Source organism: Peromyscus maniculatus, chromosome 19 (assembly GCF_049852395.1).
Source record: "Peromyscus maniculatus bairdii isolate BWxNUB_F1_BW_parent chromosome 19, HU_Pman_BW_mat_3.1, whole genome shotgun sequence".
NCBI classification, from domain to species: domain Eukaryota; kingdom Metazoa; phylum Chordata; class Mammalia; order Rodentia; family Cricetidae; genus Peromyscus; species Peromyscus maniculatus.
Window position 1 is genome coordinate 31,041,788 of NC_134870.1, and position 13,725 is coordinate 31,055,512.

General features: G+C 42.4%; 1 protein-coding gene across 4 annotated transcripts in view; it reads left to right on the forward strand.

Moving 5' to 3' along the window:
* Arhgap26 (Rho GTPase activating protein 26) overlaps nucleotides 1-13,725 on the forward strand; it is a 391,848-nt gene that overhangs the window by 291,278 nt on the left and 86,845 nt on the right. For all 4 annotated transcript variants that reach the window (XM_042264260.2, XM_042264261.2, XM_042264262.2 and 1 more), the window contains exons 18-19: nucleotides 1,743-1,902; nucleotides 11,107-11,245. In XM_042264260.2, coding sequence (XP_042120194.2) covers nucleotides 1,743-1,902; nucleotides 11,107-11,245 — 299 coding nt within the window. The remainder of the gene's footprint in view (nucleotides 1-1,742; nucleotides 1,903-11,106; nucleotides 11,246-13,725) is intronic.

Sequence of the window (13,725 nt, forward strand, 5' to 3'; positions counted from 1 at the left end):
AGTCAGGGAGAGAGCAGGAAGGTCTGATGGTAGCAGAAGATCACCATCCCAACTGACGTTTTTATATTGGCTTGCAATTTGAAAGTGTTTTCAGGCATAAATAGCTTGTTGATTTCATTTTCCCAAGGGACTTTTGTATAAACAGGAATAAATCTAGGAACTTAACTCATTTGGGAGAAGTGTCAGCCCTGAATTCCTTCCTCACTCATGACCTGGTGGGGAAAGTGATGATGGAGAAGCAGTCTTAGTGTGCGAGCTTAGCTGGTGGGCCCAGGCCCTGGCCAAAGGCTTTCTTCTTTACCATGCTCCCATTTACCTCATTAACTCTTTCACATGGACAGTGCGATGTAGTTCTGGGCAGAATGAAAAAGATGTAAGCAAGCCCAGGGGACTAAGGGAGAGCTAACAAAGTGCTTATAAAATGTCCTTGTATGGGCCTGAAACAGAGCAGGCTTCTGTGGCAATGCTCTCTGCTGTGAGTGTTGCCTGCAGTCAAGAAGCAAATCCTCTTGCTCATTGCGCTTAGCCACAGTTAAAGTGCCATAGCCCTAAACACACCTGGTACCTCTCAAAGAAGGAAGTTCACTTGATGTCTCAGACTTACAGACTTCAAGAAAAGCATATATCCGATGATAAAACTGGTTAAAGTAGTATTTCAGTACTCAGTTTAAAAACAGATATTTAAGGTAGGTGAATCTCTTCTCCTCCTAGGTAATAGAAGTCTACAAGAGAAACACAGTGGGCATTGATGGGATTGTATGAAAGATACTAAGGGAAAATAGCACTAACGGATGGGGATGCCAGTCTATGGAGACTGTTTCTACCCAGATTTCTCTCTAGGTTTGGGTTAGTAATGAATAGCTTCCTTCTTCCAGCAGGTGGGTGACTAAGGAAGCTTCTGGTATTTTGTAACAGTGCTGAATGGCATGAACTTGTTTATTGCCAGTAGGTCATTCCTAAGTTTTTATTTAAGGGACTGCCTATGAACCATTGAGTTTTATAGCTTGGGCATGGTGTTCAGATATTCATATTTTAAATAGTTGTTTAACCTAAAAATATGCATGTGTATATAGCAGATTATTCTGACCTAGCCGCTGCTGACCTCATGTGCTCTTTTAAAATTTGAGTGTTAGTACAGTATAAACACATGGATATACAGTAGTGCATTTTTTGTTTCTGTTGATGCCACATGTTTCACGTAATGTGAGCCGCATGTTTAATCAAATGGTTTTTAATACTTGGTATTTAGAGTACTGAATTTCCTGACATGGTTTAAACACCAGGTCTTTTCCTTTTAAAAAGCGATGTCTATTTTGTGCTTTTGTTTGCAAATGTATTAAAACCAGAAGTGTCTTGATCTGCATTGGATGCAGAGGGGGAAGCCCTCCATGGTTTAAGCAGCAGACAGGTGCAGAAGCTGTAACCAAGGGGTGGGCAGTTACCTGGGCTTAGAGACTCGGGTGAGCAAAAGCTTATCATCTGGCTGGTGGTGTTGACTAGCTGGTTGGCTGGCTGGTTGTTTTAGGCAAAATGGAAATCATATTCTGAAGTGAATACCCAATGCAGATCTGTGAACACTGTAGTTGAAGATACAAGAGAAAGTTACTCTTTGACTCTTGGCATCCAAGGATGTTCTGGGTCCTGCTTATTGTAGATGCAGGTAGGAAGGCCAGAAGCACCCACAGGGGTCGGCCATCTCTGTGTGCATGGCTTCTCTCATTTATTCTTTCCCCCCTTTCCAGTGTTGCCAACAACCACAAGCAGAACTTAATGACTGTGGCAAACCTTGGCGTGGTGTTTGGACCCACCTTGCTCCGGCCTCAGGAAGAAACAGTGGCAGCCATCATGGACATCAAGTTTCAGAACATTGTCATTGAGATCTTAATAGAGAACCATGAAAAGGTAACACCTACCTGGGCCCTTGCAGCCAAGAATTGAGTTGTTTAGCTGTATAGGTTGGGGGCTGCATTGGAACTGACCTTCAGAGCTGATTAGGTTGGCATTGCTAATGGTTCTTGATCCATGATGCTGGTGAGGCTGCTGACTGTCATGGTGATGGTGGTGATAAATGTGAGAGTACTGGTAGAGGTGACGGCAGTGGCTGTCATGGGGCTGTAGAGGTGTGGGGATGGGCAGAAGCACATTGAGCTCCTCTTCTGTGCTAGGAACTGTGCTGAGCACTCTTTGTTGCTCTTTTCTCCTTGACTGTCCAGAGAAGAGGTACTATTATAAGCTACATCTTAGGAAAACCCTTTTACTTTTTGCTTGATATCTTAGAAATTTATGGGTTTGTTACTCTTAGGTATGCTGCACTTCTTCCAAATGTGTTGCAAATGTTTTTCCTGTAGTCTGAATTTTGATTGTATAGATAGTACATGTTTTCATCCATATCTGCATTCATGTGTTCATGCACATGCATTTGTATGTGCTTATATGCATGTGGCCTTTGCTTTGAAGGCACTGGAGTATCTGGTCCATCTTTTTTTAAAATGTTTTTTTTTTCCTTAAAGAATTTTATACAGGTATGCAATGTTTTTCCTCTCCAACTCTCACTGGGTTTCTCATGTCTTCATGCCTGCCCCCTACTCCCTTTAAAGTCCCCTTGAGTCCAGTCAGTCATTGCCTACATTCACATGGGTATGGCACCATCCACTAGAACATGGGGAGCCTCCAGTGGTCACAGCACTAAAGGAAAGTACCTAATACTTTTCTGACCTCTTTGATGGGCCCCATGGTTATATATTGATGGCTTTGTAAAAGAGAGATGAAAAGTCAGGAAGGTTCTCTCTCTCTCTCTCTCTCTCTCTCTCTCTCTCTCTCTCTCTCTCTCTCTCTCTCTCTCTCTCCTCTCTCATCTTACAATGCTCACACCTCAACTTGAAAGGTGCAATCAGATGTGGTTCCTTAGCCCTAGACCTCCAGAACTATGATGAAGGTTCTTTTCTTCAAAAGTTACCCAGCCTTAGATATTTCATTCTAGTAATATAAAATATGCTAATACAGTCTATACACATTCCAGACATTTTTAATAAACATAGTTCAGAAATTTAATTTTGATAAAAACAGCTCACTTTTACCTAAATTTTATTAACAACTTATTCACGAGATACTGTCCTAAAGAGCTTTCTAGCTACCATCTCACTTAATTTCCTTAGCAAACCTATATGGTCAATAAATATTCAAAAGAAAATTTGACATCCTTATCCATCAGGAGAATTCAAATTAAGATAGATTTGAGAGTGTATGTCACCAAGCTAGAATGGCTGTCATCAAGAACACATAACAAGTGACGCTGGCAAGGATGTGCGGGGAAAGGCACTCTATACACTGCTGGTAGACACGTACACTGGCACAACCAGTGTAGAAGTCAGGAGATAGTTTCCTCAAGCACCTAAAAATATGTCCTTTTCCACCAAGGACTGTATATCTGGACCTCCACCTCTACTATGTGGCCACTAGAGAAGAGCAGAATTGAAAGTGTAAGTTGAAAGTGCAGAGTAAAGATTTTGGCTCTCCAAATGCTTACTTTAAAGCAATGGTTATTTCTTTAAAACTTCCAATTCGGTATGAGTAGAATTCTACTCCTCAACCCACAGGTTAATCACCTGAAGGCTTAAACTACCAAGTAGACAAATATTTAGGATTATAGTGGAAATAATACTCATGTTTCTATTTAGAAATAAAAATACAAAATATTATTGCTATAGTCTAAAATACTCGATTTCCCAAAATTTTACACTTTCTTCTAAAGTTTTTCTCCTAATTACTTTGTAAAGGTTAACTTGTCAGGTTTTAGATGTCAAGGATGAATGACCTTGTCAAGAAAACACAGTGTCTTCTTATGCCTTTGCTTAAGCCTAAAGCTTCAGGCTGCTTGTGTTCGTTACACTAGTTCCAATACATAATAGTAGGGCCGATGCCTTAGGCTCTGTGACAGTTTATGTCATTTCTTTTGGCTGTGGCTCTGGAGAAGGTTTCTGAAGAAAAAGCAGAACATCTCTGTACTCATGCCTGTGAGTGGTGGGCTGTGTCATTTTCTATAAGACCCATTAGTATCTGTAAACTGTGAGAGTTACTTTGCAATTCATCAGTGGGCTTTGGGGGAGATAAGAGAGTAGATCTTTAAACAGTTAACTCTTAGAAATGTATCGTTTTTAACATATGTTAACTCTTAATCTCATGTGCCAAAGGGATAAGCTAGCAACCATAGGTGACCTTACTGAATCCCTAGGTTAAGTACCCTAGCTCTGTGCAGCCTTGTATCCCCAATGAAATCAGTCCTCCTCCATGCAGTCAGTGTGATTCGAGTCCATTTGGGCCCACTAGATTGTTTTCATTTGCCTTTGCAAAAAACGTTGAAGGCGCCCAATTTATTGCACTACTGTTTGACTTCTCACACAAAATTTATATTAATTAATATGCAGTTGATTAATCTGCAACTGGCAGGTGTTTGGCATTTGCTTTTCATTTTCTCAGTATTTCACATTTGTTGATATGCAGAATTGACACTAATAATGATAATGTGTGCCTGGATTCACTGAAACCGTCCTGCTGTTCTTTTTGGTCCTGTCTTTGTAAACCTGAGGAAACAAGGCAGATGGCCTTGTACAGTGGAATACAGTGCTTCTGTTCTCTCTTAGAACATTTCCCTTCTTATCTCAAGTGCTGTGCAGGATAGTCTTTGTTAATGGAATAAGTTTGTCAACCTGAGTACATAATTACCCCTATTTAACTTCAGGTAAGCTAGTAATCGTTTGTATTGGGAAGCTCCTTTAATACCCCTCAAATGGGACTAGGGTTTGATGTTGTATTTTATATAATTCCTCTCTATCAGCAGAGGCAGCAGGAAATAGGCTCCTTCTGGAGATAGGGAAAATCACAGCCCCACCTCCTATACCCCCTCATTGTGTGTGTCATTAATTCCTAAAAATAATTGGTTCCTTTTGAGAGATTTTAAATAAAATCCCCCAAACTACAGTCCAAATTGTTGATCTCTGCCAAAACTCTGATAGCAACAGGGTTTAGGATTTCCAGCTGTCCTTTCAAAAAACCCTCTCTGTAGCTCCAGCCTCTGGATTTGGCTTCTGCACAGTTCCTGACAAATAAACCCTGCAGTGACTTTCCTGACTCACAAGCTTGAAGTCGCCTGGCTTCAGGCTCCGCTTGCCTTGTGCAGGGGGCCTCAGCAGATCCAGTGAGCAGAGTAGCTGCAGCCTTCCCTTCCTTGGGCAAGTATTCCTCGCTAAGACCTTGATGAATCTGCGTCTCAAGCACAGTTCCCAGTCCCAGTGATTAACTAAACTGCTGCTTTACATGGGGTGTGATTTATTGTCTTCCCAGCTACTTCCCAGCTGTAGACTCAGAAGCTCCTCATCATGACCTCATTTTCCCCCTATAAACATCACGGCACATAGTAAAGAGTACAGGGCACACTTTATAGAGAGACTCCTAATCCTTTCAAATTGCCGGGCCATGTGAGAACTAGGATTAGAAAAGGTGTCAAAATGTATGTACAACACAGTTAAGAACAAATTCCGCAACAAGTGTCAGGGCTCCACAACGTCAGGATGGGCCAGAAAGGAGCCAAACCCACTAAGCTCTGTAGGTAGCACTTGGAAAAAAAGAACATCAGATGCTAACATTGCAAAGAATGTAATTAAATTTACATTTACAGATTGAATTCTTGTGTCTTGACTGCAAATAATTCCTTTTCAATATCCACTTATTTCCTTTTTATACTATGTCTCCTTTCTCTACTGAATACAGCAATGTCTTTTGTATAGCAAAGGCCAAACTACTAGGCTTCCTAGCCCTCAGCATGATCATGGGCCTTGTTGTAGATGGGATGTTTGGAGATGGGAAGCTTTCCTATTTTGCTCAGGGTTACAGACCGAACAATAGCCTGAAATCTGATCTGTCGGTCCACAAAACTCGTGATCTTTATGTTCTGACATTTGTTTCTCAGTAACACACAAGCAGTTAGCGAAGCCTCCTCTGTCAGTCAGACTGTCTAGGTCCTCGTCTACCTAGCTGTGTGACCTTGAACAAATCAGTTCATTTTAGTGATTCTCAATTTCCTCATCTACAAGATGGCAATAACTGCATTTCCCTCTTAGAGTTATTGTGAAAGAAATAATCCATGTCTTTAATTCATGTACCTATAACTGCATGATACTCAAGGAATTTTAGTTATTTTATTGTCATTTATACTACCACACTTCCTGCCTGTGCTTTACCAGTGTAATGTTACACATTTTGTGTCCTTTATCTTAGGTGGTATGTGATCACCTTCATAAGTGAAACAGGCTCAGAGGAGTTAAAGACTTTGATGGAGATAATATAGCTAATAGGTAGCAAAGCCAGGATTTGACCTCAGGTCTGTCTAGCTTCAAAGCTGGTTTGCTTTTTACCCACCTCAGTACTTTAAATTCACCTTCTTATATTTGATATGATGATACGGCAATAAGGTAGCTATCATCTGGTGTTGGTACATGAGTGTTCATTAAGACCTAGTGCTTGCCCAAGACTATCTAACTACAGAGGCCAACACTGATACTTTCCTCCCTGGCTTGAGGAGGAAGAGTAGCCTGGTGTTTATGGGTGTGTTAATTCCACTCACAGGGAACTTGAAATCGGGGATACTTGGAAAGGTTCCTCACAGTTGTATTTTTATTTAATAATTTTATTCTCCAGTGACTTCCATCAGGGTCACAGTCTTCCTAGCGTTTATGTGTCAGGCATTCCTGATTAAGTTGGAATTAGTTTATCAGTCAGACAGTATGAACAGGACACTTGGGGCACAGAATAAAGCTTGCCTCTTTGTGTTAATTTGGAAAGTCTCTGTGAAATGAGTACATCATTCCCACCACATGGTAGAGCTTGTAGATTAGATGAGTTAACGCTTGTAGATTACAGGCTCCTTTGTGCAGCAGTCTTTTTCACAGCCCAAAGGAAACTGCATTTGTGCAATAGAACTGGAGTGACCAACAGAGCTGTGTAACAGACTCATCAGAATTCCAACTTAAACTTTTAGCACAGACAAAGCTTGGCATGATCAGAAGGTAGCTGGAAAATCAGCTTGCATGTGTGGAAATTTCTGAGTTAAATGAGCAACAGCCATGTGGATGATAATTCCCACATTCTTGCTATGTGTCCTAGGCCTTGAACTCCCTATGTAGCCCAGCCTTGACTTCAACTTGTAGCAATCCTCCTACCTTAACCTCCTGAGTATGCATATTAGTCCTATACCACCATGCCAGCCCCAGCTTCTTATTAAATGTTTGTGTCAAGGTAGTTTCACTTACAAAAATGACCTCACATTTAGGAAAATGCTTGTAACCATAACGGGTTTGTCCAGTGCCTGGCACTTTTACAATATGCTCTTGTGCACATTATATTGCATTTGATCACGAGAACAGCCTGACAGAGTTCTTCAGAAGCCTGTGGCTGGCTCATAATCAGGTCCAGAGAACTGGCCTTTGGGGCTGCCGTGCCTGCCCATGGTGAAAATTCCCTCATCGAATGGATCCCAGTCTGTTTACTTAACTTTTAGAGAAAATAATGAATGAGCAGAGAGAGAGAGAGAGAGATTGAGATTCGCCTTCACATGCTCCCACGTCACTTCCTACTGTGTTTACAGGGCAGTTTTTCATACATCAGTCTGTGTCTAAATTGATATCTGCTACCGTTCTTAGAAAGAATAGATGTTCTCAGTGCTGTTGACAACTGAAGTTAAAATGACATCTGCACTGCAGTGGATAGTGGATGTCTCATTCTTCATTAGGAAGAAAGATAATATCTGGAGGCCAGAGGCAAAGAATCATGGGAAGGTACTAGGACCTGGCCTATCCTTAACTCCGGATTCATTTCTAGATGCTCTCATCAAGGGATTGCTGAAAGTACTGCATTCTTGGGCTAGAGGCAGAAGAACGCTAAGAGACACCATTACTTGTTAAAAATCCATTCTCATGGGACTGTGCTTTTTATAAGAAGTTTGGCTGGAGAGGATGAGCTGATTGAATGGCTGCTGCAACTCCAGGGCTTCACTTCTGGTCCCTGTGGCCTCCTGAGGGTGGGAGACATGGTAGGAGGTGCTCTTATGAAATGGTCATGCTGTGCCCTATGATGAGTTAACCTGCAGTGTAGGGAGCAGTCATGTGAGATGCCCAGCTCTCAGCAGGTATGAGCACATGTATCCAGGAGCTGTTTTAAATTGTCAGTGATGGTGGTCATTGAGATGTCACCTCAGAGTGGCCAGGGCTTGGCATGGTTAGGGGAACAAAGCCAAGGGAAAGAAAGCTTCTCAGAGGCTGCAGCCCTTGGGCCCAACAATAGCCACAGTCTTTCTACTTTCTTCCTCTATAAAGGCTCTAAGAGACTGCACAAGTGAAGAGCATCAGTCAGCTTATTATTAGGGCGTCTGGCTGCTCTGGAGATGAAGATTTCTTTTCCTCTTGATTTAAGTCTCCATTTCTCACTCTTTGCCCCCCCCCCCCATTGATCTCAACTCTTACAGCCACTCAGTTTATCTTGTTTCAAGTTTGAGTCTACTAGGGAAAATATAATGATGCCACCTTCCTTACGACAGCTGTGTTTGGGAGTGAGACTGACTCAACCGGCTGGCTGGCATCTTCAGGGTCAAGGACCTGCCAAGCCAGGAAGAGCAGCTGTTTCAGCTGAAACTCTCATAATTCTTGTGACTTAGCTTTCTGCATAGCAGCTTTTGGGTATAGCTTTAAAATATACACACAAAGAAGAGGACCATAAGAAGAACAATCATGGGATACCCTGAGCCATAAGTAAAGGGATGGAGGTGGCTACTGCCGTCCTCCTGTGACTTGTGACTGTTGGAAAGAGGATATCCAGAAGGCTAATGTCACAGTGTAAGGGAGTATAACAAAAGAGTCAGTCAATTTTAGTCTGTCAGTAAAGTTGAGGAGGTTATGAAACCTTCATGAATCATCTTTGAAGATTTTTTTTTTATTGAAAGGAGAATGCTGCTACATAATGTTATATGAGATAAGTAGGTTGTAAAACTATGTGAAGAATATAATCTCAGCTGTGGAAAAGTGTGTTTAGCATTAAATGAGAATTATACAAAGCACTCCACTCCATGCCTAGTGTGGCAAATACTTAGTAAATCACAGCTACTGGAATGTAAATCCTCTAACCATAGGGAACACAATTGTTTCATTCACGGTTATACTTAGGGTGCCTCTGTAAAGTGGATGTTCAAAAAAAATTGGTTGTTTGAATGGGTGTTATTATCATATGCATTTACAAAGGAATCTAGGCAAAAAGGACCCTGTGTCATCTTCCATAATTATATCTATAAATGTGACAGCTCCATTTCTGTATTCTTTGGTTCTTCAAAAAATACTGGGACGTTAGCAGTTATGCAGAGTTGCTGAGCACTGAGTGAACTGCTTGTGAAGCACAGGGTGCTGTGACTAGCACCCCAGGAACTGCAATAAGTGGCAGCTACTCACATGGTAAGCACCATGTAAGTGCTGGCTATGGTGATAAAAAAAAAAACAAAAAACAAAAGACAACTCTGTAGTAAGGCAAGTAAGAGTGGGTAAGATTTTTGTCTCGTGTTGTTACCTCCCTGTGACTGAAGTGTGCAATATTCTCCATGGGTTTGCATTTGAAACTCTTGTTTGAGGAGTCCATGGAACTTTTGGGAGGTGGGGCATAGCTGGGAGAAGTGGTCACTGGAGGCAGACTTTGGAACTAATAGCCAACCCCGTTTCCTCAAGTCTCTCTGTCTCTCAGATTTCTAATCCATTGAGATGTGAGCAAGCAGCTTCATGTTCCTGTTGCTACAGTCTGAGCCACTCCCTCCGACATGACTTCCAAACTATAATAGACTGCACCCTTACCTCACATCCACACCACGATAGATTCCTACCCCACATCCAAACTACAATAGACTCCTACCTCACATCCACACTACAATAGACTCCTACCTCACATCCACACTACGATAGACTCCTACCTCACATCCACACTACAATAGACTCCTACCCCACATCCACACTACGATAGACTCCTACCTCACATCCACACTACGATAGACTCCTACCTCACAGCCACACTACAATAGACTCTTACCTCGCATCCACACTATGATAGACTGCTACCTCACATCCACATTACAATAGACTCCTACCTCACTTCCACACTACAATAGACTGTACTTTTATATCACAAGTCAAGCTCCCCTAAGTTGTTTCTTGCCTGGTGTTTGTCATGGCAGTTAGAAAAGTAGCTACTACACATGTTCTTAAATAACAACAAAATGATTTTTAAAACCTTTTAAAGACACAAAACCTAACTCCTAAAAGTTATAATCTGTAAATAATAGAACTGTGAGGTTTTCTTTAGACTTTCTACATTTTCTAAATGTGTACGTATGTATGTATATCCGTGTGTGTGTGTGTGTGTGTGTGTGTGTGTGTGAGTGTGTGTGTGTGTGTGTGTGTGTGTGTGTGTGAGAGAGAGAGAGAGAGAGAGAGAGAGAGAGAGATATCAGGGTCACCCACCTCCATCCTTTGAAATATGGTAAATCTTACCTTCTCAGATAACACAGAGCTTCTAAAAGAGGAAGGCCATGCCCAATGAGGGTAGTTGATGAGGAAGAAAAATGTTCCCTGTTCTGTGTCAGTTTGGGAGCATTATTTAAATCTGTTTTATGGTCTGAGATAAAATTGTGAAACAGTTGTAAATAACTGGGGAGGAGACCAAATGGAGAAAAGAAGGGCATTTGGATTAGTTGGTTCTGGACAAAGGCAGTAAAAAAACCTTCACTGTTAGCAGACAATAGATTATCTCTGTTGTTTTACGTTCCCATTGCATGGAGCAGAGGAGACCCAGAAAAACTATGGTAGAAGGGATTAAAAGGGGGAGGTGAACTCTTGCATCGGTTCCTGGAGTACTCAATCCCAGTTCCCAGAAGTGTCTCGGTGGAGGCCTACTTATGCTGGAGGCCTTTCTCATCTCTGCTTGCTTATTCGAACTCATCACCAAGCTCCTTGTCATGATTCAGACCTGTGCTTTCTTCCTAGTCCACAGAAACATGTAACTTTTTTGTACTCTGATGTGCAGATATTCAACACTGTTCCTGACGTGCCCCTCACCAATGCCCAGCTACACCTGTCCCGGAAGAAAAGCAGCGACTCCAAACCCCCATCCTGCAGCGAGAGGCCCCTGACGCTCTTCCATGCTATGCCGTCCACAGAAAAACGTGAGTCTGCTACCCAGGGCCAGGGTGGTATGTGGAGACATCCCTGCTGCCTCCATGGCTTGCTGTGACTTCCTTGTTGTGTGCTGCTGGCCTTAGGTGTCCAGAAGACTCTGTGTCTTAGTCGGCCTGCCTGGTTCCACTGCCGAGAAAGAAAGTCACAGGTCTCTGGACAAAAAGCTGAGGCTCCTCTCTCTGCTGCAGAACAAGAACTGGGCTCTGGCATTACCCGAGGTCCCTCCTTTGTTGGCAGGTCTCAGAGAAACAGTTCCCTTCCCCTGACTCGTTTGGAATTATTGTTGGAGGGAGTCATCCTGTCCTACTAGTCTGTGCCTGTGGGAAGCAGAGCTTTCTGCATACTCTTAGACTCTTCTCTGTGTTGACACTTTAAAATATTTGAATTTAGTTACTGAATTAGAGACTAATTCCTCTCTACTCCAAGTAGAAGAGAAATATCACCACAAATGTACCAAACCTTTTCATCTCAGAACTTCTAAGTTCTTTGCAATGATTGAGTACAAGGCCCTAAAGTATACAGTCATATTTCAACTTTTGTGACAAGAAACTTGTGTCCCAGCAGTTGGGAGGCAGAGGGCAGAGGCAGCAGAGAACGATTCCTGCAAGTCTGAAGCTAACAAGCCTGATCTACATAGCAAGTTCCAGGCTAACCAAAGCTACATAGCATGAACCTGCCTCAAAACAAAAAATAAGCAGTTAATCAGTCAATCTGCTTATACAGTATAGGAGTGAAGGCCTCATGATCTACTATAGGTCAACCAGTATTGGTTCTTATACCAACTTTACCACAGGAACAAACTTTTACCTCTTTCATCCTCAGTTTGCTTTTCTGTAAAGTAGGCACAATAGTGCTCACCCCAGAGGGTAGACCTGAGGATTAACAAAATTATGCATCACAACATCTTGCATAAGGCTGCTACACAGAGACATCAAGACTGGTTCCAAAGTGCAGTGGACATTTACATGGTACTTTCATGATCTAGGGATATGAAAATGAGACTTTGTCTGTAAGGAACTCATTCTTGAGTGAGAAATTTAGTTCAGTGTTTGTAACAACTAGGATCAGAGAGAAATGTATATTAAAGGAGGCCCTACAATGTTCTGGCAAAAAGCTCTGGATTGTCCCAGTGGGAAATCTGCATCCATGGATGACTTTTGGTATCTAACATTTCAGGATCTCTGTCTTCTATTCTTGACATTGGGGACAGTGGTTTTCCAGAGTTTTTGCAGAGATTAAGGACTGGGCCCTAAAATGTACAGCACACTTGAGTTTCTGTAACAAGAGACTTGTGCAGTGTAGAAATCGAGGCCTTGAGCTCTTCTGCATGGCCTAGGGCTATTGTGAAAATTAAAATGTGTCAGATGGTCCAGGACATCTTGGCATATGCTCAGTCGACACTGGGATGATGATGATGATGATGACGACTATGACTATGAAGACGACATCAACTAATCTGTATGAACTCCAGCAAAGGCACAGAGAGGGGAGTGATTTCCTTAGGGAGAAAAGGATTCATATCTGCATTGTGTGTGTGTGTGTGTGTGTGTGTGTGTGTGTGTGTGTGTGTGTGTGTGTTTTCTTTTCTCAACGTTTGATTTACTTTTATATTGAGAAGTAAAGGCCTTCTTTACCATAACTCATAAAATCAAACCTTTTCTGCCCTCAAAACCTTGCTGCATTCAAATAAGCTTTGAACTCTCACAGTAAGGCCACACCCTGGAAGTTAGCACCATTTGGATTGCAGCAAATACTTTATTTCTTTTTTTTTCATTTTTTAAATTTATTTATTAAATTTGATTTTACATATCAGCCACAGATTCCCTTGTTCTCCCCCCTCCCACCCCTCACCCCCACCTTCCCCCAGCCCACCCCCCATTCCCATCTCCTCCAGGGCAAAGACTCCCCCGAGGATTGAGTTCAACCTGATAGATTCAGTCCAGGCAGGTCCAGTCCCCTCCTCCCAGGCTGAGCTAAGTGACCCTGTATAAGCCCCAGGTTCCAAACTGCCAGTTCATGCACTGAGGACAGGATCCGGTCCCACTGTCTGGATGCCTCCCAAGCAGATCAAGCTAATCAACTGTCTTATTTATCCGGAGGGCCTGATCCAGTTGGGGGCTCCTCAGCTATTGGTTCATAGTTCATGTGTTTCTTTGCTTCTATAAGTAAAGCTACTGTTACCATTCTGACATTTCAATCTGTTCCTCTCTACTCAGATCATTTCCTTCCTATCAGTTCCTAGAAGAGTTCCTAGGGTAGGGACGTGTTGAACTCTGCATTGGCTTTTCTCTTCTAACAGTAGCCCGTGTTCTTCTTAAACATCTGGTGGGGGTCATTCTCCCCATAGTCCGCTCAGAACTTGGGCTCCTCTGCGTGTACCAGGGAACACTTGGAACAGGGCTGACCTCATCCCCATCTGCTGAGGGAATGAGGCATCAGGCTACAGGGTAGCGTGCTTCTCAGGTTT